Source organism: Carettochelys insculpta, chromosome 2 (genome assembly GCF_033958435.1).
Source record: "Carettochelys insculpta isolate YL-2023 chromosome 2, ASM3395843v1, whole genome shotgun sequence".
NCBI lineage: Eukaryota > Metazoa > Chordata > Testudines > Carettochelyidae > Carettochelys > Carettochelys insculpta.
The window spans coordinates 58,865,494-58,892,996 of NC_134138.1; the positions used below are offsets into that span (position 1 = coordinate 58,865,494).

Consider the following 27,503-nt stretch of genomic DNA (forward strand, 5'->3'; position numbering starts at 1 on the left):
ATCAGGCAGCTTCATACTGACCTTTCACAGTTGATGAACAGGATTAAAATCTATAGCTCCACTGCACAGACCTTTTTGCTTTAATGGGTAGACTATTCTGTCCATTTCTCCCAAGTTTGTACTCTTCCCTGTATCCTCCAACCTGTTCTAGTCCTTTTTCTAGCCTGCTCCTTGCTCTGTCCTGCTTTCTGACCACCCATTCCCACTCTCCACTCAAGCTCCTTAATCCACTTTCAGTCTTGTTGAATAGACATGTCGAGCTCCTCACCTTGTCAGTCCAGTTCTCCTTTCCTGGCTGATCATCCAGCCTGTATCTTTCCTCCCAAAGATGACTGGCTCCCAGTCCAATTCTCCTTCCCCAGATCTCTCAAACTCTACCCACTCCTTGGCTACTTTTCCACTGGTTTTGTCCAGCCAGTTCTAGTTTCCACTGCCCACAACCCAGCTCCCTGTCAGTTTGTCTCTGCTTTCCCAATTCCCCCCCGCCACCGCATACTGGTATCTTAATACCCAGCTTCTTGTCCAGTTAGTCACACTTCTCCATGGAGCACATCATCCAATATCGCTGTTCCCACCCACCCCAATCCACTGACTTGCCGTCCACAGCTATCTTTCTCAATGACTCCCAGGGTCTGTGCTAAGCTAGTGTATCTCCACCGTCCAAGCCCCAAGCCTCTTTACTCATCATCAGCTAGTTCCAGCCTCCCTACACACAGATCCCAATCTCAGCCTCCCTTCCAACCAGTTCTATTCTCCCCTCCACTCCAGAACTCCCAGTCTAAGTGGAATCAGATCTTTGGAGATTTTTGTTCTTACAATAGCATGCACAAACTGATTTTTGTCAAAAGCTTGTAACGTGCACAGGTTTTTTATATGGCTGTCCAAAAGCACATCACTGTCACAAAGTCATACACACATCACATCTTCATTCTCTGCTCCAAATGATTCAAGAAGTAAAGTTTTCTAGGAAAAGTTTGCCAAAATGTATCAAAGGGCAAATAGTGATTTTCTCAGGACTCATTCTCTCATGCAGGTGAACAGTTTTGGCTTAAATTACACAAAAAGAAGTGCTGCCTGAGGTAGATACCTGTAACGAAACATTACAGCCCAAATGGTTAAATTTTGGCAGAGTTGTAAGCACCTGAAAACAGGGCAACGGTTGGGCAACCTTGATTATATCCAGTGTGCTAAGATTAGAATTTATGGATTCTACCTTCTCCACCACAAGTTCTTCAAATTACACGATCTATTTGGGTAGCTGAGTGTACACAGACACATTTCCACATGCAGTTGGATTATTCATACTAGAATACAAACCCTTATAGTGACAGAGTGTGTTCTGGTTTTCAGAGGGGCTACATAATTTTAGCCACTCAAGCCTGAATTCTTTGTCTACATAGTCTTCCAGGAATATTAGTTTGTATTTTTTAAAAATTAAAACCAAATCTCTGAGAACAATTAATGTAGGAAAATGTTTTATTATTTCAAGGAATCTCATCAATAACATTCATTTTTATATATTTTCTCAACATGCCACGATTTCTAACTAACTCTTCCTTATCAATTTACATTAAAATATAACAGGAAAAAAAAGTTTGCCGTTTAAATTCAATATTTACCCAGTTGCCTTAAAGTGGTGTCATCTATTTTCTATTCAAAATATAGAGAAATATTTATTTCATAACCACATTGTAACAAGGTATGTTTGTAGACTTTAAATAGATACTGAAAGCTAAATGCAACCAATAAGCTGTCCTATCATAATGGCTTATCTGTGTGATATGACTATGGCTGTGTTTCATTTTATTTTATTTTTACTGTTCTGTAGGTTTAAACATTTGCCGTTAAGCTACTTCATATCAGCCCTATAAACATGAAGTACAAGTAAATATAATAAACTGTAGTCAACGAAGAAGAGATGATGGAGGAAAAGGTCTTCAAATGCAAGCACTGGACTATATTTTCTGACTTACCATAAAAAATTTTATCCAATATGAAAATTATGCAAGCCACACTTATACAGATCAAACAACAAGTACTCATTAATTTTCTCCTTCCCACAAGCCACATGGTATTGGTCTATCAAGACATTCACTGTGACACAAAAGAGGGGACAACAAGTCTATTATAATGTCATCAGATACCAACTTCATTAGGGAAACTGCATATTTCAAAAACCACAAAATATTTTTAGTAGTCCAAATCTTTTTGGGGAACATACCTGAAAAATAGATAAACCACACTGATTTGCAATACTTACTTGTTAATGGGCAACAACTCATTTGGTCTTTTGATGATACTGTCTGATTTTGTATCACTGTCATACAACCTTTGCACATCTCTTCCAGTTCGCAGTGGCGGGCCTAACTTGTCCGTCTTACTATTAAAATATATAAAGGGGTACTCAGAAGGAGTTTGCTAGTCTGCTATTTATATTATTGCAAGTATTTCAAACAGGTAGTCACAATGAAACATTTACCTTGCTTATTAGAACACTTAACTTTTGAAATTCAATTATTCTTGTCCGGTACAGTCAGACCTCAAACTTTAGGGGAGCACATTAACTTCAGGAAGCCACTTACAATCCTGGTCTATCAAAAGACACTTCCATCACAAGTATCAGAAAGTTTATTGGGACTAGTGTTTCCACCACAGTCATGCAGAATATTAAAACAAGGTTATCCCAAAAGATGCTATTTAATGATTGACTCTCACAATAAACTAGGTACAATGTAGCATTATAAAGTAAAATTTGTCACGACAATGAAGCAGAACAGAGTTCATATGTGGAACTCATACAAAGTTAATTGAGGGTTTGTCTAGCCAGCATTTAGTTTGTGGCAAACCGGAGCATGAATCTACCCCATACTAGGACTGCTGCACACTAATTATCTATGTGAACCCTGTTGCTGTGCACTAACAGTTCTTTAGTGTGCTTTGACTGACAATGTTTTGAAGCAGTAGCTCAAAGCACTCGGAGGAACAGTTAGTTGGCAAGAATTTATATGCAGCAAGCTGTTGCCAGGAAGACACACACCTCAGCTTTCCACAAACTGTCCTCCCTCTTCCTTTCCAGGAGTTCCTGTCCACCATCATAATGTGCTTTCCATTGTCCTACATCTCACAGTGTAAGACAAAGCCTGGAACCCAGCACGATAGGAGGAATAAGGCCTCTTATCTTCCTATCCAAAGTGTTAGGAGAGTCCATCAGTCAGATTTAATGGAGAACTAGCCCTGGGAAAACAAACATAACTTACTTTTCTTAGGCTATGCATGCATTCCCAGGATGAACAGAATCTTGCTAGAATTTTGAGAGTGCATTGCAAAACTTTGACAAACCATACTCCATTTTCACCAGATCAATAAAAGGCTCCTCTGAGACATAGAGAATGCATCCCTGTAAAATTTAAAGTTGCTGTTACCTACAGCAAAATTCTAGAACTATTTCAAAAGAGGCATGCTTTAAAAAAGGAAGCATTCCCTCATCACAGTGAAAAAAATCAGGCATAAGGGGCTGCTGAAAAAAGGGGTTTTTGCCAGCAGAACCACTTCTACACTGCTTGATTTATGTTGTGAAAATGAAAAAGAGCCTGATGAATACGAACATCAGCTACACAAATATGCAAATGAGCTGACATTTTGCATTTTTGAGATTGCTTATTTGCATCAAACTGTTGGCACTAGGGCTCAATGTATACCCCACCATGGTGTTTTATATAGTCTTCATGTAATTTTCAGGCATTTCACCTATAGGACCTTTCATTTTAATTTCTGTATAACCAGCTTCCTTAGTTTTAGGTAGTTCCCATTTGTGAAGTTAAATGTTAGTGTGTTGGGTTTCTCTGGTATTTTCCCTACCTGCCCACCAAGGATGTTAATGGTGAATTATATAATGGTTGCTATTATTGAGTGGTTCAACTATACTTATCTCTTGGGGCAGACCATGTGCTCTAGATAGAGCTCCCAGTTTGAGTTCCAAGACAAGCAGCTCCAAGAAGCACTCTTTTATGGTACCTAGAAAGGTTCTCGATGCATCCCTTCCAGAGGTGAAATATACCCAATCAATGTGAGAATGGCTGAAATCCCCTATTCTTGCATTTTCTGCATTTGTTACTTCCCCAGTTTCCCTGAGCATTTCATCATCACCATCATCTTCCTGGCCAGGTGGTCAGTAGGAGTCTCCCCTATTATACTCTGATTATTCAAGCATGGAATATCTACACACAAATGAATCAAACTGTACCATGTACAAATCTTAGAAATTCTATGTAGCTCTTGAGTTACCTTTCACATACAGTGCCACTATCCCATTAGCATGATCTACTCTGTCATTCCTACATATTTTATTCAGTGATATATGGCATCCCTTTAATTATTCTCATTCCATCAAAATTCTGGAATGTCTTTTATGTCACTATCCTTATTTAATACCAGGCATCCCTAGTTTAACCGTCTAAGTATTTAGACTTATAGCATTTATATATGAGCATTCTGTCAACATCCAGCAATTTGTTTCCACGTACACATTTAAATAAAATTTTGTTTTATGTTTCACTATTCCTGAACTAGCTCCTACCTGTATTTTAACAACTTGTTTCCTATCTTCTTCACTAAGATACAGAGTTTTCCCTTTAATAAATTAATCCCTAAGGCAAGTGTCTGCCTGCTATTCAAACTTCTCTCCTACAAACCTTATTTTAAAAAGCCTGTATAAGCTTTCCAATTTTACAAGTCAGCACTCTGGTTCTGTTTTGGTTTAGGTGAAACTCATCCTTCCCATATAAGCTCCCTCTTTCTCAAAAGGTTCCTCTGTTCCTATAAACCTAAAATCCTCCTCACTACATCAACATCTCATGCACAGATTTTGACTATTTAGTTATGCCTGTCTTTCTGACCCTACCCTGAGAACTAGAAGCATATGAGAGAATGCTACCACAGAGTTGCACATCATCTATTTAAACATTACAAAATAAAATGAAGCTACAGAATTTTCTTATTACAGAAGTATTTACACACAACAGTGCATTGCACAGATCATCTTTAAAAGATGTGTGATTAACTGCCCTATCTAAACAGGGATTCTTTTCAACAATAGTTTTGCGAAGCAGTGAAGGAGAGCCACCTACAGGGCAACAGTATTGCTACTTTACACGTTATAGTGAACTGCTAGTATTGTAGATTCCCCTACTTTTAGCTATCTGTGCACAGACTTCTCAGTGCTTCCTTCCCTACAAACAAAATACCTGCTGTAATTCTAGTAGTGAGAGGCATATTGTTAGAACCACAAATAATTCAATGCATTCCTGTGTCTTTCATCTGAGGATCCTGGAGCACTTTATAATGAACTCAATTAAGCCTCATATCTTTGTTGTAACAGGTACAAAAAATGGAAGGTGTCAGTTGTTTCTGCGTACTGTTAAACATTATGCCACAGTTTATCATTGGAAGGAAAGAACACTAATTACAAATTTAGGCATGATTTATTTACAGTGAATACAGTTATCCATACTGGAATTTGGTCAGGACATTGGGGTTAATCTGCTTATTTTCATGAGATCGGTACAAACTTTTTAATGTATAAAAAAAGTGATCAAGACCTTTGCTTTATGTTTTACCTGCAACAGTATGCTATCCCACAACCCCATGCTCAATAAGTGGTTTAGTATTGACAGAGAGAAAAGTGACACTTTCTACACCGCATTAGCTGGAGGTCTGCCGCTTTAGTGCCAAATATTTCTGAACTTATTTATCTTGTATGGTATAATGAAAACACAAAACTGTGTGATATAATTAAACATGATGTATCTAACATTCTTTTACTATGTAAATTGTCTGCAGCAAAGCAAATAAGAGAAGAAATTCTTAGGCTTGGGCTTTATGAAGGAGGCAATTTTTGAAGGTCTTAAAGCTGCTTTTGATTTTTTCAAAGGGATTTATTCTTGTATATTTCTGGTCACAACTTACATAGATCTCAAATAATAAATGTTCTAGTAAAAAAGTGTTTCATCTTGATAAACATTTTACCCTTTGAGAATGCTGACTTTCATCAAACTCTTCTGACTCGTGTGACTATTGCATAGAAAAAAACGTTATTCTCATTTTACAGATATTAAACGGGCACAGCAAAATTAAGCCAGAAGTGTCAAAGATATCCATTAACATTTCATACTTAACTTGAGATGCCTAAGGTACTGAATTTTTACAGCATTTTATATTTTCAAAACAATGCTCCTATTAACTTCATCTGCTATTCTGAGGTCTTCTGCAAATCAGTCTACAGGGTTTCAGGTTGGGCGCCCAGAAAATGACCATGATACCAGTGGTCAGCTGTGAAAAAATTGGTTTTGATGACTTGCCCATCATCACACAGGAACAATGTGGTAGAGGCACAGACAGAATGACGTTTTCAGAATGATTCAACTGCCTCAGTCATGGTATCATCCTCTCACTTCCTACCATCCCATGCCACACTCACTAAACCCTTCTACTTTTGCAAAAAATCAAGCAGTATGAAGTCTCCTTCATTGTATCCTGGTTTATATTCAGATCTTGTCTATCCTGTGCACTGAATGAAGTGTTGGCGGATGGGGGACAGTGGAGAAAGGAAAAGAATATTACATTATGTAACTAATGGATCTACAAAAGTTGGCTAGATTAAGACAACCTTAATTCTAGCATTTCCTAACATCTGAGTCCTTGACTTTGCAAATCTTAATAATTATCTTTTAATAGAGTACTTTTCCAGTGTAATTTAAGCTTAAAAAATTTCTTTGAAAACAAAGTACATCTAGGAACATTATACTGACAACATAAGGGTCAGCAGCAGATTTGCAACTTTTAGATCCAGAAAACAGACCTTCACCTCTTAAAATAACACCAGTAACTACTGATAGCAGTAGTAGGCTATTGTCCTCTATGCAGACAAACCAGTACAGCGGAATGATGGTCTTCTGGCGCTTGTAGAATTTACAACTACAGTAAAAGGAACATTATCCAGTATGTTGGGGCAGAAGAGGAGCTCTTTACTTTCCTGTTCAAAATTCATACTTCTAAATATAGTAAAAGCCCTGTTATCTGCCATGCAGTTAACCAGAAAGCTCACTTAACCAGCATTTCTGATATCTCCTAATACAAATATTTAGTCTAGTACCTGGGACCAGTACCTGGGACCAGTACACTTCCCAGCATCTTATGCAATTGCACATTCTGCTCTGCACTTTCGTGAGAAAGAGATTGAAGATAAGTAAGCAAACTGAATTAGGGATTTACTGAAAAAAGCATGTTCTGGGACTTGCCATAGAATCATTACAGATTCAGCCCAGTCTCTTACACTTCTGCATCTACAATGATAATTGATGTTGATAATTGATGTTGATAACCATGACCCTGAAGTACCACAAGATCCTGAAAAAACAAGAAGTTGTCCTGGGGCACATTATAGACTAACAGATATATTGGAGCATAAGCTTTCAAGGGCAAAGTCCCACATCATTAGATGCATCCACTGACAAAGTAGGTGTTTGCCCACCAAAGCTTATGCTTGTATATGTCTGTTAGTCTATAAGGCGCCACAGGACTTCTCATTTTCGCAGTTGCATACTGACACAGCTACTCCTCTGATACAAGATCCCGAAGTTCCTTCTGAATCATCAAATAAATATTAAATTATATTCATTATAGTTTTAGTGTTAAGTACATTTTTAGTTATCTGGCTGCATGCCATGCGCTGTCCATAATGATATGTAGTATCATAGGGTGACCTACTGTATAGAAATATTTACCTATATACACCTTAGTGCTTCAAGGAACCAACCACGTTGCAGTGTAGTGCTACTAATGGGTTGGTTATTATCTGTATAATATTTTATACTTCATTCATTTTATTGTATTCTAACTTTTGAAAATCGATGTTCCATTGGTAAAGTATAACTCAGTTAACCAAAATATTCAAGATTAAAACATGGCCATTTTTTAACCCTTCCTCATAATTCATGTTTTCTGAACCTTTGATCATTTTTGTTGCTGTCCCCTATTTGGGCACATCTTTCTTATACTTAGTTTCCAGAACTGTATAGACCTCACACCTATCCCCTTTATACCTGCAGGTATCTGCATCCATGGATAAGGATATCTGCAGCTCAATTTTGTATCTTGAACCCTGCAAATTTGCAGATACCTGCTTTATATATGTCGGTATCTGCATCCATAGATGTGGGTATCTGCATCCATAGATGTGGGTGAGGATATCAATGGATCGTTTTTGCAGATACAGCTGTGGATACAGATACCAATTTTGTACTTGCACAGGCTTCAACAGAACTAGACAAAGTACTCACCAGCACTGAACAGAGTAGGACAGTTAACCTTTGACTTTTTCATATATGACACACCTGTTAATATACCCAAGAATGGTAAACATTTTTGAAGATGAATCACATTACTGATTTATATTTAATATGAAATCAACTGTAATCCCCCACCCTCTTTACAGCAACATTACTACTTAGCCAGTTGTTCCAATACTGTAATTGGGCATTTGATTTTTCCTTCCTAAGTGAAATATTTTGCACTTGTCTATAACTAAATTTCATCTAGATTTCAGACCAATTTTCTAATTTGTCATGGTTCTTTTAAATTCTAATCCTGTCTTCCAAAGTGTTTGTAATTCTGCCTAGTTCAGTGTTATCTGCATATTTTATAAGCATGCTTTCCATCCCATTATCCAAGTCATTAATTAAAATATTGAATAACAGCAGACAAGTAGACTGAATTGGCCTCCACTAGATATGCCCTCCCAGTTTGACATTCAACTATTGATAACTACTCTGAGCTTGTCATGATTCACATACTATTGAAATGTCAAAGCCTGTGTCCAACAGTCTAAGATACCAGCCTTCACTGCCTACTTGTTAAATTTTCAAATAAGCATCTTCGTGTTTTCTCCCATATTGCCCACTATGCTTGGGAGGAGCTCTGTGTAAACACCCACAAAGCAACCTCACTATCGTCCTTTAAAACCCTACTTTTCCATGATGCTTACCCAAAAAATAAAACCCACAACCCAAAACTTGACAACAGTTAGGGCATCAGTATGCAGATAATACTGCCTCTCATGCTGACCAATGTGGTCTCAGTATTTCTGGGTACTCAGACATCTGTTTGTATCCATCAGTCACTTCTCTTCTTAGAATGAATGTCCTCTATAGTTGGGCTTTTAGGCAGCTGCAGGGTCATGGTGGGCTGCAGAGAAATATTTGGTGGGCTGCATCCTGTGTATGGGGTGTACTTTGTCCACCCCGGCCTAAATGTAATTGCAACACTTCATGTAAATGCACCATGTCAAATTCATCTTTGGTACATACGTAGAAAATTCAGCGGAGTTAAATCAGGGACGGAATTGGTCCATTTAATCAATATCATTAATAGAAAGAATAGTATTTTTTAAAAAATATAATTAATAGCACAATGAACAACTAGCACTTTTACAACTATCATCATCAGGGACAAATAAAACATTAGCTACAAAATTAATACAGACTTACCCTGTTTGTGGGCTTGTCATGCTCACTGAATTTTTATGAGCTGGAGATAAGGTCTGAATTTTGCTTCCAGAAGGCCCACCTGTAGATAACACTTTACTCGTAGGTGTACCTTACGACAAAATAAATATTACAACCTAATATTAAATGTTGATATTAGATGTAAAAATAGTATTCTTGTATAAGATGACAGCCCACTTTCAAATCATTACACAAAATTCTTCAAAACTAATTTGTAAATATATAATGGCATTAGCAAGAGTATTAATCATTACCTAGAAAATATAGAGATGCCCAGGGAGACAATAAGGTCTATTCTATTCTAAAATATGAGGGCATAAGTAGGTGGATTAAAATTCTATAATGCAGAGGTCCTGAATAACTGTTTTAATGAATTCCACTGAGATAAATGCTAGGTGCCTATTTGTGATTAGAATAGAGACCAGTGTCTATGGAATTTGCTTTACCATACATATATTAAATTTCTGACCAGCGTACGCAGTGTACAAAGAGAATTTACCAACCAAAAGAAAACTTCAAAAGGGTGACTTCAATAGGCTGAAATCAGAAGCAATGTTGCACTGATCAGTCCCAAGAGGTCCCAGTTAAACAAAATACTTAACCAAATGTGTAATTAAGCAAGAAAGCAGTCCCAGTGACCTCAGTAAGGTGATACATAATTAAAGTTAAGCATGTACTAAAGTGTTTTGATGAATTGTGACTGAAATCCCTGTTTTATGATATTTACTATATCTTTGCTTTAACTGATTTTTGTTGAGTAATCAAGCTTATAAATAAATATCACAATTGGTGTCAATCACAAACGTAGCAAAACAGCTGTGATTACAAAAAACTAGTAAAAGCCACTGGAGGTAGTTGACAAGTAAAAGCCAGCTGCCAATAATTCACTCACGTTCTTCTATTGAAGCTCTATGAGTTCCCCATAAGAAGTTTCTATGATGTCTTTATCTGTGTGCACCACTTGTAGAACTCTACTGTTACCAAAATTATATCATCTTGATTTCATTGTTTGAAATCAATTAACTGGAACACAGATATATAATTCAAAAATACCAATTCATACCTACAACAGTTTTGCTAACATTACTTGGCTGTGGTAAGCGTGATGAGGATGGAGTTGATCCTGTAGAAGGTGCCTTTTTAACTGTAGTAGGCTTGTACTGTAACAATGGACATAAAACTCAACTATAATATAATTAATCAGTTAACTGTTTAATCAAGTAATTAAATATAATATGAATGTACGTAATTAAATGTAAGCCTGTCTTCCCACACCCATTACTGAAATCATCATTAGCACTGCTTCTGGTACAGTGGTTGAAAAAGTTGTTTCTACAGGTTTGGAAGACATTTCATGTCCATAGAATGTAAAATACTATTAAATGGTTAAAAAATTCTAACTGGTAGAAACTTTTCAGTTGTATCCACTGTTTCTCTCCCCACCCTCCAACATCTCCCATTTTTCATCTCTTAATAACCACAAATATTATCACCCCATCATTAAAATTTTCCTCTATTAGGGTGTTCAGGAAAATAGTCTCTTTTCATTGTTCCAAACATCATTCACACAGCTCGACATTGCAACAGATTCTGCTCAGAACTGAAGCCTAATCATCTTCAGGAGATGATGCAAGATTAATTTTATTTACCTTTGTTTATTAACTGTGTTAGTTTGTGTTCATTTTGTATTCTACCCTCTCAACTAAAACCACCTCTCTCTCATGGAGAAGGTAGTTTAGAAAGGAACAAGACAGATGATAAACACACAAGATCTCCCATTTGCTACTGATAGGTAAACCTAGCATCATTCTCGACCATTAGCATTTTTCTTTTCCACCTACATGTCTCATGTCCACAAATCTACATACAATTTGAACCTCTCTAAGATGGAACTCTCTTGTCCAGAAATATCCATAATCTGGCGTGATTTGTTAGCTGGATGACCACTTATCATGGGTGTGGCCAAGTTTCCCATGGTCCCATAAAGTTTGTTTTTAGCCACCAGTCCTGGCTCTCTGTGTTCTGTGCTGTTATTTAGTTGTAATTTGCCCCTCAATGTCTTCTAAGAACCCAGGAAGCAGCTGAAGTGTTGGTAATGTGCTAGACAACATGACCTCTCATGGTCCATCATATTTTCTCATCTAGCATCGGTCAGGTCCCAAGGGTGTTGGATTAGAGAGGCTCAACCTGTACCGTCATCACAGCAACCTAGTATATATATCTGCATCTGCTCATATGGACCATGAAGCAGAGCCAGAACTGACATACTCTAGTAGCTTAACATGCTCCCCTGTAGCTGAAGAATTCACTTTAAAAATTTTTTTTAATGTTCTCTTGAATTGTTTCAACCTAGTTTACAAATCTTGCCTCTCTGTACAGTAGCCCCTCGAGTTATGCGAGGGCTGTGTTCCCACGCACCTTAGCATAACTGAAATTTTGCGTAAGTTGAGGGGAGGCATCTTTTTTCCCAGCGGAACTCTTGTTCTGCACCTGGGGAAGGAGCAAGAACACCTAGAGCTCCTTTTGAAACGTATGTCTTGGGGTGGGGGCAGGGCAGTTGGGGAGGGCTAAGCCTGGAAGTGGGCTAGGGACGTGTGGGGGGGCAGGAGAGTTAAGCCTGGGGTTGGTTAGGGCTGCAGGGGGGCTGGGGAGGTGGAGTTGAGTCAGAGCCATGCAGCCCTGTGGCGGGTGAGCTGGGGCCATGCCAGGGGTGGGGAGCAAGATTTTGAGTTGTGCTTAACTCTCTTTAATGCGAGTTAAGCACAAGCCAAAATTGCATATTTTGAGGGATTACTGTACTCATCATCCTAATGCCTCCAGAAACCTTACAGTATTCTGCTCGCAGAAGCCTGAAGAGCTACATCTATGCCATTTGCCATAATCTCAACTATATTTATGAGACAAAAAGCAGTCAAGTAGCACTTTAAAGACTAGCAAAAGAGTTTATTAGGTACGCTTCCGTGGGACAGACCCACTTCTTCAGACCATAGCCAGACCAGAACAGACTGTCTTCTGGCTATGGTCTGAAGAAGTGAGTCTGTCCCACGAAAGCTCACCTAATAAACTCTTTTGCTAGTCTTTAAAGTGCTACTTGACTGCTTTTTGTTCTGACAGTGTTCAGACTAGCACGGCTTCCTCTCTGTTAATGTTTATGAGACAGCTTTCTCTTCTCTGATGCCTATTCTCTGGGAAATTCTTCCTGAATCTCTTGATTAGCTATCATCCAAACCCATAACTTTCCTCTTACCTATGTCTCTTGATTTCTCTCCCCAGCTATGTTATTCAGGACTTGTATTATTTAACTCTACAAACCTATATTTATATCTATAAATTAATTTTTATTTAACTCAATCTAAATATTTACCTTTTTGATATACCTAAAATGATGAACTGACTTGGCTTAACAATTACAAAGACATAAAACAAGCCACCAAAGAATATCATAACTCACCTGTGTTCGGGCAGGCAGCTTCCCTTTTGTATCAGCAGCCAATTTTCCTTTATTACTAATACGCGCTGCCTGTTCCTTGCAGAAATTGATGTGCCTGTCTGCTGCATTTTCATTAAATCTTCTTTGGCAATATGGACACTGAATATAATCTTAAAACAAAACAAAACAAAAACAATAAGCTTGTACTGAAAAAGTATATGAACACTCACTGGTCTTTCAGGCGCTTGTGTGCCACATTATAGTAATGTATTCTAGACTTTATTTTCCTAGTTTGATTTTGAGAATTTCCTACAGGACTGTGTCAAAAGCCTAATTAAAAGTCAAGATTCATGATTACTACAACTGCCCCACAGTCACTAGTAATTTTGTATTTGAAGGTACTTAGTTATGTTTGGGGTTTGAGTTACACTTCCAAAATCTTTATTAAGTCCCAAAAGATAACACCAATTTCCAATTTTCACTGATACTTTTGAGGCAAGTGAACACTCTACTCTGCATACTGAAGACAATACTAAAAATTAAGTCACATATGGAACAGGGAAACTGAATCACAGGGAAAACATTACTCATGTTAGAGGCAGTCTTAAACAGGTTAATCTGTGGGTGTTGTTACTCAGAATGAACTTAAATCATCACTGTGACTACAGTGTCTCTTACTTTGCAAGAGGAACAACTCTTGCCATCTTTGCAAAACTACAGAAAGCTTTGCTAAAATTTGTACCAATGAAAGACAATCCTGGCTTCTATGTTCAAATACGTTGCCTTAGAGATGATAAATTTCAAGGTGTAAATATTCTTGGGTCTTTATAGGTAAACTCCCATTAAGACACAGCAGTCAATGTTCACATAGCTTCAATGTATGAACTTCACATAGAGGAATGGTAATACATTAGAATTAGCTCAGTATGGCAACATACAAATTAACAGATTAAGAGGCTTCTTTACTGAATGAAGAGGGAAAAGAGAGAAGAGTGCCCTGTATTAGGGGCTATCTTTAAAATTACACAATACAATCTCATCAAATTTATAATAAAATGGATTAAACACAAGGAGTGTACCATAAGAATTACCTTATTGGATTAAACTAGTACTTCATTTAGACCCATTCCTTGTATCTAGTACAGATGGTGCCAGAAATCCTGAATGAATAATTACAGAGGAAACTGCTCACAGGGAAGAATTCTTTCTAACCTTTCTGGAGAGGGCATGATTTGAAACCCAACAGAAACCTTTCCATTTATTTCAATGGGCTTTAAATCAGACCCTTAGAGGTTCGCTTAAGTCTTTAAGCATCAGGGTTTGTATCCTTTCCAAACTACATTTGGTAGATTTGTTCCTTGAATTTTTCAGCTATACAGACACCTGGCTATGAGGACTACCCTTGATGTTGTCCAGTAGCATTGCAGTAGTTGAATGGAAGTTTCTACAAGTAACTTGGTCATAAGCAGACATAAACATGTGCAGCAAAGCACATGACAGATTTGATGAGGATACAAATAAATAGTTCAAATAAAGATACTTTTTTCAGCCTTATCAGGTTATTGTTCACTGGCTTGAAGAAAGGACAGCTACAAAACATATCCATGGACACAGTCACAGTGAGCATTCAACAGTAGGAAATGCTAGTACAGGACTATATTAGTGATATTCTGCATGACCTCCCTTTCAAACAAGAGGTACATTATACATACCACTAATTAAAATGGTTTTGATTTTAAACTTAGTGGACTTGCTTGGACTGATCGATGGATCTCATCTTTTATGACACCACTGGTGAGCAACTAAACCAATTCTTGGCTGGCAGTGCTGATTACAGATGTCAAATAAAAATAAACCTTCAAGTGCAGCAGTTCTGGATCTTAATGCCTTTCCTGTAGTGCCTGGATACACTGACTCTCAAAGCATTTGAGAGTCTGTACAGTGGTTTGCCGCCAGGAAAATCTATCCTGAACTAGATTTTCCAAATCATTGGGATATGCCTTATGACTTCATGTTGGCCTTCAAGATGTTTTTTTAGAGCTTATACTGATTACTGATAGAGAGCTTTCCATGATCAAGCTGGACACAGAACACCATCTTTGGTACCCATGTACCATACATCTGCATAACATGAACAATCCAGCACAACTGTTTGTTCATAAGCATTGCTTACCTGCTTAAGGACCTCCATGTTAGGAATTTTGTCCCACGAATTCATGTGAGTAATCTTCTTCAGACAGCACATATGGAACTGATCAAGTTTCAAAACATGACAGTGATATATTATCCATGACTCTGAGCCATACAGCAGGATATTCAGGACAACTGCCTGATAAACTGCTACCCTGGTATGGAGTTTGATACCATGGTCATTCCATGGGAGTTTGGTCAATTTTCCAAGGGCAACACTGGCTTTGGTTAATTGAGCAGATACATCATGACCCGCGTTTATGCTAAAGGACAGCACATATCCGAGGTAGCAGAACTTGTCAACAGCCTTCAGGACTGTATCAGCAGCAGTGATCACTGGAGTGCTGTACTCTTTCCAAACAGGCTGAGGCATAACTTCTGTCTTCCTGATGATCACTGTGAGTTCAAAGTGGCGGGCAGAAGTAACAAATGATCAAAAAGCTCCTGTCCAACCTTCGCTGAATATGTCAACAACACACACTCATTAGCAAAAAGAAAGTCATGGACAGTGCAAGCCTGAAGTCTCTGGAGTTTGAAAATACTCTCATCTGTCCAGAACTGAATAGGTGTGCGCAACATGCAGTCTTTAAAAGCAACAAACACCATAACTGAAAAATAGACGTTGAACAGGAGAGGAACAAGGACATATTCTTGCTTTGTACCATCTGATATTTCAAAAGCTGCTGATGTCTCTCCATTGTTAAGGATGCAACCAAGCATGCCATCATGAAATGACTGCGTGAGGTTGATACATTTTTTTAGTCGTTGGTTATCCCTTGTGATCACAAAAATTGGATGTCCAGTCAGCCATGGTTAATCAACAGGGAGCAAGCTGGGTTTAGGGATTGTTTTCTCTTCCCCTCTTCTTTTGAAGAAAGCAATGCTGTTCCAGAGTAGGGCTGGTTTGACACCTAGGCAGGATATGGGAGCTGCTGTTGTTCCAGTTCACCAGACAGACAAGTGTCACACCTGAGAGGCATATGTGCAGGTTTGTGACAAAATGTTGCAAGTGGAATCCTCCACCTACCTCTGATGTCACTTGCATGTCACCATAGGACTTTTACCAAGAGGTAAATCTTTAGCATCATGAGCGATACCTTCACATATGAACAGATTTTAGAGAGGCGGGCTTGTGAGTTCCAACCCCATTATGTGTTTTCACAGGGACAATCATGCACAGGCACAAGAACTGTGACACGTACACTAGCAGGAGAGCTGAGGTTTCAGATCAGAGTTTCTTCTCCTAGACTGATGCACCTAAAAAAGGCTTTGCAGGCTCAGTCTGTCCCAGTTTGGAATCAGAGTTTCCCTTCTCTTAGGTACCGTTGGTCCACAGCAACTTATTCCATATTACGTGGCACAACCCCTTGAGATCGCTCCATGGAGGGCTTCCTCAATCTGCCATCCTTAGAATGTGCCTCAATACTGTAATACTCCAGTGTCAGGTTAGCAGTCTGGTTCAGAAGAACATAACACAGCAGACCAACTTTTGGGACAAATAACCTGAAGTCTTCACTTGACCACAGGCAACTCTGATTAAAAAAATGATACAACAGCACAAGGGAGCTACGTATGCTCGGCATGATTTACATATTTTCTAGGAGGGCCTGCTTCTTAGAAAAAAAATTCCTTTTCCAAAGAAACTAAACAAAAACCTAACCAATCAGAGACATAAGCAATTTTCAGCCAGTGAGAATTAGTAACAATTCATTGGTTACTTACCTGTTATCAGATGACATTTCTCAGTATGCATTCATGAGCATCTGATTCCAATTCATTCCTTACCAATTCAAGACAGATAACATATCAAAATAAGTTACAAACATCTGTGGAACTTCACCATTTCACATACCTGGATCATATGACGGTGGAGGAGGGGGAGGAAGCCTTCCACCCTCTTTGAGGGTTTGATCCAGTCCCTTGGCTGCTCGTATAGTTGCTATAAATTCCTCATGCTTTCGTCTCCAGTTGGATTGTTTTTTGGGAGGCTCTGGCTATAAAGCCAACAGAAAAAAATTAAGATGTTTTGGGTTCTTTCATTTTACAGTAAATACATTACTGCTTTTATTATGCCCTAATACCCTTATATTTAAAATCCTGACTGATTCTAAAGCTAAATTCTACTTCAAGAGACACAAATAGCTCTCAGAGTCTGCAAAGAAGAACATGACTGACATCTTCGACAAACAAGAGAGAAACTTGGATAGTCAGTCTTTGCACAAAGATGGCAAAAGTTTTCACGCTAGAAAACCAAAGAGCAAATACTTTTATCAGCAGCGTAACTGTTATTTCTGGAAACCGTGATATACGACACCCTTCTCTGATCCCTAGTCCAGAACCAAGGTTCAGTGTGACAGAGTGGAATATATCTGCAGCAACCTGTGAACTCCATTTTATACTCAGAGAGGTAGCCATGTTAGTCCATATCTTCACAAAACAAAGAAAGCAGTCCTGTAGCACCTTAAAGACTAACAATATTATTTATTAAGGGATGAGCTTTTGTAGGAAAGATCCACTTCTTCAGCTCTGGAGAGTAACAGAGAAAAACACTGAGGAATCAGCTAAGTAGGGGAAAGAAGGGAGGGAGAGAGAAAAAAAATCTCTGCAAGTGCTAATTAAGTTAAGTGGGTTGTCTGCCATCACTGCAAGTATAAAAAGTGGGGACACTGGTGTTGTAATGAGTAAGATAATTGAGATCTTTGTTGAGGCCACAGTGACAGGTATCAAAGTTGAAAATGAATTCCAAATCAGTTGTCTCCCTTTGTAACCTGGTGTTAAAATCTCTTTGTTGTAAAATACAGACGATTAAGTCCTTAATAGCGTATCCTACCAAGTTAAAATGCTCACTGACTGGTTTGTAGGTGTTCAGATTCAGAATGTCTGATATGTGTCCATTCATTCTTTGGTGAGTGATTGTCCAGTTTTTCTATTGTATGTGGCACAGGGGCATTGCTGGCACATGATGGCATATATAACATTAGTGGAAGTGAAGAATACAATCCCTGATCATGTGACTGACATGGTTAGGTCCAGTGATGGTGTCTCTATTGAAAATACGTGAACAGAGCTGCCAATGGGGTTTGTTGCAATGAAAGATTCCAGGCTTAGTACTTCTGTGGTGTGATGTATGGTTGCTACTGAGAATTTTCTTGAGGTTGGGTAGCTGTCTGTAGGAAAGAACAGGCCTGTCACCTAGGGACTGTGACTGAAACATCATGTTCCAGTTTATGTTGCAGATTGTCAATAATGTGCTGGAGGGGTTTGAGGTGGGGGTTATAGGTAATGACAAGTGGCATTCTGTTATTAACACTCTTGGGCCTATCTAGAAGTAGCTGGCTTCTAGGTAGTCGTCTTGCCCGGTGAATCTGTTTCTTTACTTTTCTTTACTTGTTTTCTTTACTTCTCCCATTTATAGTCACGCCCTTAGATACAAACGCATTTGCTCCAATCCTACTGACAGAGACAAAAATCTTCAAGATCTCTACCAGGTATTCATAAAATTTAATAATCTACTGGGGGAAGTAATAATAACTCAGTGATCAGAGCACCAGCCTTGTAAATCCAGGGTTGTGAGTACAACCCTTCAGGGTGGCTTTCTAGGATCAGGGACAGGTTAAATTTTAAAAATAGAAATCTGTCAGGGAATATCATCAGGTCCAGCTGTGAGGGCAGGAGACTGGACTCAATGACTTCTTAAGGTCCATTCCAATTCAACAATATTATAAAGTAATGTCATTCTGATTACATTGTTTTTCTTTCTACATTTTAATTCCAATATGATTTTAGCAGTCCATGTCTTATTAAATGGTACAAGTTACTACTGTATATCACAGGCAAACTGGGTCTGTTTCTATTTAATCTCAATTTTTACAAAACAGTTAACCTTAAAATTATTCCTGGTCTGTCGATCTAAAAGTACGTTTTGGCCAAGGCTGTTCTGTCTATTACATATGCTTTACTAGCAGTGGTCTTTGCACATAATCAATGAACTAGACACACAGTACAAGCCCAAATATGGTATTTTGTCAAAAACAGTCTCTGAATATGATTATCTTCTTACCCGTGGTTTCAGAGGTTTTACTGTGGAAATATCAGTTCCTTCAGCTCTCTGTCTGCTGGAATCAAATGCCTTCCTTTTCTTAGTTGCAGTTTTTTGGCAAATGGGTGCATGTTTCTTCTACGAGAAAAAGGGGAAGAAAAGTATGCAATAGTTATACAAACAGCATGAAGATCTCATCAGATAGTTCAACCACCAAATACAAAGTAACCAACAGCCTACTATTTCTGAAGATGGGAATGACCTCACCTAAACATTTATGCCACTTCCCCTTGTTGCATTTCTAGCCTTCCCTTTAAAACACACCAAGTGCTGAGAAAAAAGGGACAGACTGAACCTCTCTAATCCAGAACTTTCTCATCTGGCAACATCCATAATCTGGCACGATTTAAGGTAGCTGTGTGACCACTTATCATGGGTATGGCCAAGTTTCCTGTGGTCCCATAAAGTTTGTTTCCAGCCACCAGCCCTACCTCTCAGGCTATGTCTACACTACAATATAAATTTGATTTTCTTAAATTCAATTTTATAATGCTGAGTTTTATAAATTCACTGTTGAATATCCTCACCTTCCTACAAAGGTGAGTTAGTGCTGTCACAAGGAACCACCAAACATCAACTGTTGCAGCACTGCATTGTGGGAACCTATACCACAGCTCCCTCAGTCCCATGGCATTCTGGGTTCTTCTGCTGGTGCAGTATGGGAAAAAATGCCCAGCAAGTGTTTGTGGGTATGTGATGTCATCTTCCCACCCTGCATTCCACTCACTCCCCTCTGTTGAAAGCAGACTTTTTTTCAGATGTAGTAAAAGAAGGGAATCCCAGGTGAAAGAAAACCAAATAGGCTGGCTTCAGAAGGTGACTGAACCATGTAAACTGTTGCTCAGTTGCTTTTCCCCACTGAAAGTACACCTTTAAGCATGACTTCTGCCTGATCAGCCAACAAGCATGCCAGGCAGGGGACCGTCATACCCACATGCCAGAATGATGCTCCGCCCTGGGATCACCAAGGTGACTGTTGCATCTCATCTGGTCCCTCAGCTACTCTTCCCCCATTGAAAGCACAGTATGTATGGTATGACACATCTCGCAAATAATAATGGAAAAAATTCAGTTCACTGAAAACAAAAAGTGCTTTCTTGAAATGGAGCCAAATTTACGAAGCTCACTTTGGTATGACGGATCACGCTACAGGGGGCAGGAGGGTGGAGCTGAGGGACCCATTGACGTGGTCCTTTGCTCCTTTCAAGGGACGGGTCCCTTCAGGAGCTTTCTCCGGAGGTCGGGGGAGGGGAGAAGGGAGTGAGGGGGCAGCTCTGAATATCAGTTAGTGTGGGGGCCAGCCCCCCACATACCATCAGGGGTGGGGGGTGTGATTGAGGGACTAGTTGACATGGTCCCTTCAGGGCTTTCTCTGGCAGTGGGGTGCAGTTGAGGGACCTGGTGACAGGGTCCCCTCATTAGCTTTCTGTCAGCCACCCACCCCCCGCATGTGCTGCCCCACCAAAAACATAGCAAAGACAGACAGTCCCTGAAATCTTTGCTGTTGGGGAGGGAGCAGATATCCCCCTTGGTGACAGACTGCCTCTGAAATCTTTGCTGCGGGGGCAGAATTCTCACTGGTGACAGCCAACCCCCCCCCCTCAAAATCTTTGCTATGGGGGGGGGGGGGGAAATTCCCACTAGTGACAGCCAGCCCCTGAAAATCTTTCCCACCTTCACCGTGCACAAGCCAGAACATGGTGCTGTCTGCGAGCATGGTCTGCACTGCACCACAGGCATGTGCTTTTATTGGGTCGGGGGCTAGCCATATGATGTGGCTGTGTGGGGGACTGACCCCAACTGCATGATGCCTGTGTCAGGGAGCTCCCCTGTACAACTATGAACTACAAAAAAGAATTTTCTCGGCCTCTCATACCAGCATGATGCCCACAGCCTAGCCTTCACATGGTGCAGTGGGGCGGGGACTGGTGCCAAAACTGAAAAAAAGTGTCGGCCTCTCCTCCTACACCCTGTGCAGGGAAGAAGCCACTACCTCGCACTGCAGCTATTTTTTCCATGGGTAGATATGATCACTGCACTGATAATAAAGAAATGAATTCAAAATGGGCCCAGGTGCCCACTTCAAGTTCCTGGGCTTCCTAGTGTCAAATTCAAATTCGCAGGCTTCCTGTTACCCAGTTCCTGCGCACCTAGAAAGAAGTGGAGATGAAAGCGGCCAGAGCAGACAACCACAGGACATTGTGGAATACATGTGGGATACCTCTGGAGGCTAATAAAGTCGATGTAAATAGCTGTCGTTTCAAAACTACCATTAATATACCTTTTAAATTCGAACTTGGCGCTATGCCCACTTACTTTTGTGAGGGTAATAATATTGACCTTAGCGCTTCCTAAAATCGACCTAATGGCTTTCACAGTGAAGACAGGGAGATTGTAAAAATCAAGCTAACTGCCTTAAAATCGACTTTATGATGCAGTGTAGACATAGCCCTAGTGTTCTGTGTTGTTATTTAGCTGTAATTTACCCCAAATGATTTCTAAAAGCACAGTAAGTAGTGGAAATTCTGGTAATGCTACTGGACAATACTGACTTCCCGTAGTCCAGCAAATTCTCTCATCTGGAACTGTTCAGTTCCAAGGGTGCCTGATCACAGGCATTCAACCTGTACAAAGTCAATGCATGTGCATTCTTTGAATAGATAAGTATTGTCATTGCACAGAGAAGTTTGATGATTTTCTCTGAAAATGAACAGACTCTACACCCCTACCTTTTGACAAGAAAACACCTGATGTACATAATGAAATATAACAGTTACAACAATTTTGCATGTAGACCTCACACATATTGTTAAAATCTTATGCATAGTGTTCAGGATCACGGGAGCACTATGAATAAGAAAAAAAGTCAACTGGAAAAATTAAGTCAGGTATCATTGAAATCTTCATTTTTCTTAAAAAAATGTACACTTGTTTATGCATTGAAGTATTACATTAGTAAACCACTTCTTGACACTCCCAAGTGAGAGGGAGCCTGATATTAGGTTCCCCACAATAAAACAAAAAGTTTTGTTAACAGGACAGGCTGACACTGGAAGGTAAGGCAGACTGGGAATGGTTGACAAAATTCACCCTTCACGAATTTGATAGAGGATATATGGGCTTACATTTTCAGAAGTGACTAGTAATTATGGGAGCCTTTAAAGAGGCCTGAGTTTCACAGCAACTGTGAAAATCATGTTCCTTAAAAATGTTTCAAATTGGTTACCCGCTAAAAAAACAGGAACTCAACGACATTAGTAACTTTTGAAAACTTAGACTGGGCTGCTTCGCTGCTTTGACCATGTCAGAGGGTTCAATACAGGCTTCTCACACTGAGAAACCTACTCCAAAAGCAAATACAAAATATTTTCATTTTACTCACAAGGGCTGCTGGAAAGAATGTCCTTCCACAAGTCTTGCATGGTAATAGATCTCCAGCTGGCACTATAAGATCACTTTCTAACAAAAACGAGAAACAAAGGTGCTATTTGTTATAAACAAACTGAGCTTTTCAACCTTTTGCCAACACTTAAGATTTTTTGCATAATTGATCTTCTACCAAATATTTTGTGACTTTGCTGACCTTCTATATTTAGCAATATTTTCATTACAAAAAGCCATCTCCATGTGAAATGTTGAGAACACTGTGCCCACAAGACACATATTTTGAATTTTTCTTTTTGCAATCCATCAGCTAAAACTAAAGAAAAAAAAGCTACAAACATGTCAGAGATTTTAAATCAGAAAACTAACTTGCTTCATGGCTCTTTATTAAGGAGGGCATTTGACGCCTGCATTTAGAGTATCACACAATCCACTGTATTAGCAGGAAAAAGTCTGAGAGACAATGTGAAATTTAATAAAAATTTTAATGGGGAAGAATTCAACAATAATGTTTCAAGTAATTTAGAAAGTTTTAAATAAAAACAAATAAAATACAGGTTGAACCCCTCTAAGCCGGAACTCTCTCGTGTGGCAAACTCCATAATCCAGCATGATTTTATTTAGCAAGATGACCACTTATTAGTGGCCAAGTTTCCCATGATCCCACAAAGTTTGCTTCTTGCCACCATTCCTGGCTCTCAGTGTTCTGTGCTGTTATTTAGCTGTAATGTACCCCTAAATGTCTTCTAAGAACCCAATAAGCAGTGGAAGTGGTGTTAACGCTATGCTAGAAAATACTGACCTCTTGTCATCTGGAAAATTCTCTAGTCTCGCACCTGTCAGGTCCCAAGGGTGCTGGATGAGAGAGGTTCAACCTGTACTTTAAAGTCAGTACCACTGTTGTAAAAGTGATTTCTGTAAGAACATCAGATACAGATGGCAGCCGCAAAGGCAAAATATTATTGATACTATTCTTCCAGTTTGGGGTACATAATACTTTTGGGATAATGAATCATGATATCATGATTATTTGGAGATAAAATATGCCTCCCCTGGTTCTTAGCACTCAAACTCTCTCCTCTTCCTATCCCTGATCATTCCTGAAGGCTCCCACAGCAGGCTGTTGCAGCTTGGTGATTCTTATCCAGAAATGGATCTGTTAAATTGCAAGTGAAAAGCCTTCCAGCTTGCCAGACCTATTTGCATAAAACTGAACCTGTGAACGTGGTAATTAAACCATTTAATAGGCATGTGCCAAGCTGAATTTACTGCAAAAACCAGATGCGCATGACTATATCATGTAGCATGGTACTCCCAACAAATAACACAAACATTAACAACAGAAACTGCTTGATTTTGATATAAAAATATTGTGGAAACCAGATGAAAATTGTCATTACATGCGTCAGAAACAGTTTTAGTCAATTCTCTAAGGGACAGATCCAGCAAACACTTGAGCATATACATAACTTACTCGTATCAGTTGTGGCAGATCACAGTCTGCAGCCAACAGGTGCCCGGGGGGAGGGGAACATTTTGGGCATTGGAGGTGCCCCTTTTTGTACCCCTTGTAAGTTCCCAGACAGTGCAGTCCTGCAGGCTGCATAGGTAGCTGGGGCTCATCAAGGGTCAGCCAGCATCAGGCTGTAGTGGAAGCACCTGGGACCAGTAAAGTCCTTCAGGCTTTTCTAAAAAAGGCTTTCCCCAGGAAGCAGGAGGGGAGGGGCATGGTGCCCAGAGAGAATGAGGCTGGAGGTGTGGAGAGTGGAGACCAGTCCAGTCCAGACCCAAGCACTGTGCAGCTGCATGGTACTGGGAGAAAGATCTCAGAAGGAAGTGGTGAGGTGAAAAGGCCCAGGGAAAGAGAGCTGTTATGGGGCAGGGACAAAAAGCTCCACTGGCTCCCTCCCTGCCTAGGGTCCCTGGGCCAGCTTCCAGCGCAGTGGGTGGGATTCATTTTCCCCCCTTCCACTCTCCCTGGTAGGGCCAGCTTGAGGCAGGAGGAGGAGGAAACCCAAATTCGGACTGGCCTATGATGAACATGGCTCGGTAAAGGGAGACCCTTCCCTTTGGGAAGTCCCAGGACAACAAGGCGGGGGGGTCCTCCCTGAGTCTCACAAAGAGCCACCTACAAGCGCAGGACCCTTTAGGGACTGCCGAGTGGTCTGTCACACAGTGTACATAGTTTGATCAGCCTTTGTCACTTTTCACATTTTGCTGGGCAGCTAAACCTCTTCCATTAGGTTCCTCTCCATTCCCCAAAATCTTCCACTCAATAATATGGAACATACAAGCGTCATTTTCCTTAATTCTTTTTTTAATTTAATAAATTAGTCTAACTGGCAGCAAAAAAATTCTTTGTTCAGCCACAATTCAGATTTCCTCCTATCACTTGCCAAAGTGCTTCAATCCTGACTCAAGGGAATCTTGACAAAGTAGTTGACTCCACCTTTCATTTTACTCCTTAGCCTCTTTACGGAAAATGTCACCAGGAGTGCCAAAGGCAAGGGTGGCCGTCCCCTGGGAAAAGCAGTGATGACAGCATTCTTCCTATATAAACCAGCAGAAGCAAGTATGAAACAGTGATTCTGAAGATGTATTGTGTCTTTCCTTACCAATTCCCTAAGCCACCCAGTCTCTCCTGCACCCAACATTTCCCAACAGCAGAACAGTTTTCAGTAACCCACCATTCACTGGAAATTAGTGCTCTAAATCACTATTAAAAACAACAAATTAGTTTGAGCATGCTCAGTTAATTTAGAAGTACTGTTGTGAGCCCATAGCAAAGTGATAGCATAGTTCTACACAGTAACACCAATTAGCACCCACAGATAGTGCAGAATCAGTAATACTATATCGCTGTCCACCACTCGTAACATTCCACTGCAGCTCTCAGCAGACACCCAACTAATCATAATAGTCATAGAACCCTGTGCGGATACAAAATTGGTACCTGCATCTGCAAAAACGATCTGTGGATATGGATACTCACAAATATAAAGTGGATATCCACATATTTGCGGGGCTCTAGATATTTGCCAAGGGTAATTTCTTCTGCCATAAATCACCAAAAAAACAAAAATGCAGGTTTTTTTAGTCACTTGATGAACACGTTCGCTCTCAATGGTCTAAATCTTGTAATCATTAGATACTTAAAGAATGCATAAATCTCTCTGAGATATATATTGGCCAGAATTTTTTCATTTATATGTCAGCAGCTAATACAAGAACCTCCCCAATACTGCTGTTATGTAAAAGGTTAAGATGTTTAATGTACTACTATGGAGTCAATGATTTTTCTATAACTGGTTACTGATGAAAGAAAACAAATACTCTGTAGTCAGATGGGGAAATCAATTAACTGACAATGCTTCAGCCTCCCTCACCAAACTCAGAACAACTGAGACTCTCCTCTACAAATTTTTTTTTTCCTTAAAGGACAAAGGCTTCTTTAATGCCTATTCAAGTTTTACAAGACTAGTTTGAGAACTGGAAGTTTCTGTATCTGATATAAGGATGAAGCAGACTACCAAGTACTATTACGCACCTGTAGAATTCAAAGAATATCTCACAAAATAGACAAACAAAAAAATGTTAAAATCTTTAAGATATTCTGAGAATTTCCAATCACAAAAAACAAAGGAGTTTAGAAGGATACTCCACATTAATTAAACAGACTACATATTCAGGAGATGAAGATATTACTAAGACCAAATCATAAAGGCAATGACCAATGAAATGACGACAGTATGTGAACTGTTAATCCCACCATCCTAAAACATCCTTTCCTCCTCCTGTGACTTCATGAGGATGTGTAAATGGTGCCAGATTAAAGGATTTTGCAACCCTGTAAATGACAGCTGGGTGGCCCCAGATGGGGCACTCCAGGACACGCGGGATGAGATGGAGAAGTCTGGAGCACAAGCCCCTCTTGTACTCATCCCACTATCCGTTCCGATGCATCCCATCTCAACCCACTGGCTCTCATCACAGCATGCAGGCAACATTATGCCCCAACCTTGTTAATCTCCCAACCCCCCACACCTCCAGACGTCAGGGGACCCCTAAGAGGAGAGTCTTGTTCAAGTGCACATTGATTAATCTGGACTTGGTTACAAGCAGATCCACAAACCACCTTTTCCCCCCCAGCATCAGAAAGAGGTGTTGCACAGGCCTTCGTAACTAGCACCTGCCATACTTTCGCATTTGCAAAACCTGTCTGTCTACATCAGGGGTCAGCAATCTTTCTGAAGCGGAGGGCTGAAATTTGACCTTTTGACCCTTACATACCGTCTTAGCACTGGTGATACTTGTTAAAGTCACTAACAATCCTGCTTATGACAGCTTCTTTAATAAATAAATAAAGATGCAGAGCTTAACAGTTTAGGTGGTGGTTGGTAGTATTAGCTGGTCTTTTGTTAAGCCACAGGCAGCGTGGCTCTGAACAAGCTCCCGGCTGCATTGGAAAGATGGAGCAAGACTAAGCCCCTGGTCTACATCTTGCACAACTGAGCCTTTTGGTCAGGTCGCTTCTTAAGTTCTCTTACAGGGTATATATTGTCTATTAATAAAACCAGATTCAATGTTATTTTTCATTGCTACGATAGCTAATTAATTACTTCATATGGTTTTTGCTGTACATGTTGCTGTTTGGGTTTTTTGTTTTTGTTTTTTTTGGGGGGGACGGTGTTTTGTTTTGTGTTTTTGTTCTGACAATCTTTTTTGAAGAAAATTTTCATGTGTGTTCTGCATAAAAAATATTGTTTGGTGTGCCATGGTCTCAAAAAGTTTAAGAAAAACTGCTATAGAGCACAACATACAGGTAAGGTCTAAAATTAGG

General features: G+C 39.7%; 1 protein-coding gene across 2 annotated transcripts in view; it reads right to left on the reverse strand.

Moving 5' to 3' along the window:
• Positions 1-27,503, reverse strand: part of ZC2HC1A (zinc finger C2HC-type containing 1A) — a 45,211-nt gene that overhangs the window by 8,597 nt on the left and 9,111 nt on the right. The window contains exons 2-8 of one of the 2 annotated variants that reach the window (XM_074987053.1): positions 22,662-22,738; positions 19,241-19,357; positions 17,033-17,174; positions 13,012-13,160; positions 10,624-10,720; positions 9,543-9,651; positions 2,261-2,380 (exon numbers count right to left, since the gene is read on the reverse strand). In XM_074987053.1, the coding sequence (XP_074843154.1) occupies positions 2,261-2,380; positions 9,543-9,651; positions 10,624-10,720; positions 13,012-13,160; positions 17,033-17,174; positions 19,241-19,357; positions 22,662-22,738 (811 nt within the window). The remainder of the gene's footprint in view (positions 1-2,260; positions 2,381-9,542; positions 9,652-10,623; positions 10,721-13,011; positions 13,161-17,032; positions 17,175-19,240; positions 19,358-22,661; positions 22,739-27,503) is intronic. The other variant, XM_074987054.1, reaches the window with a different exon arrangement.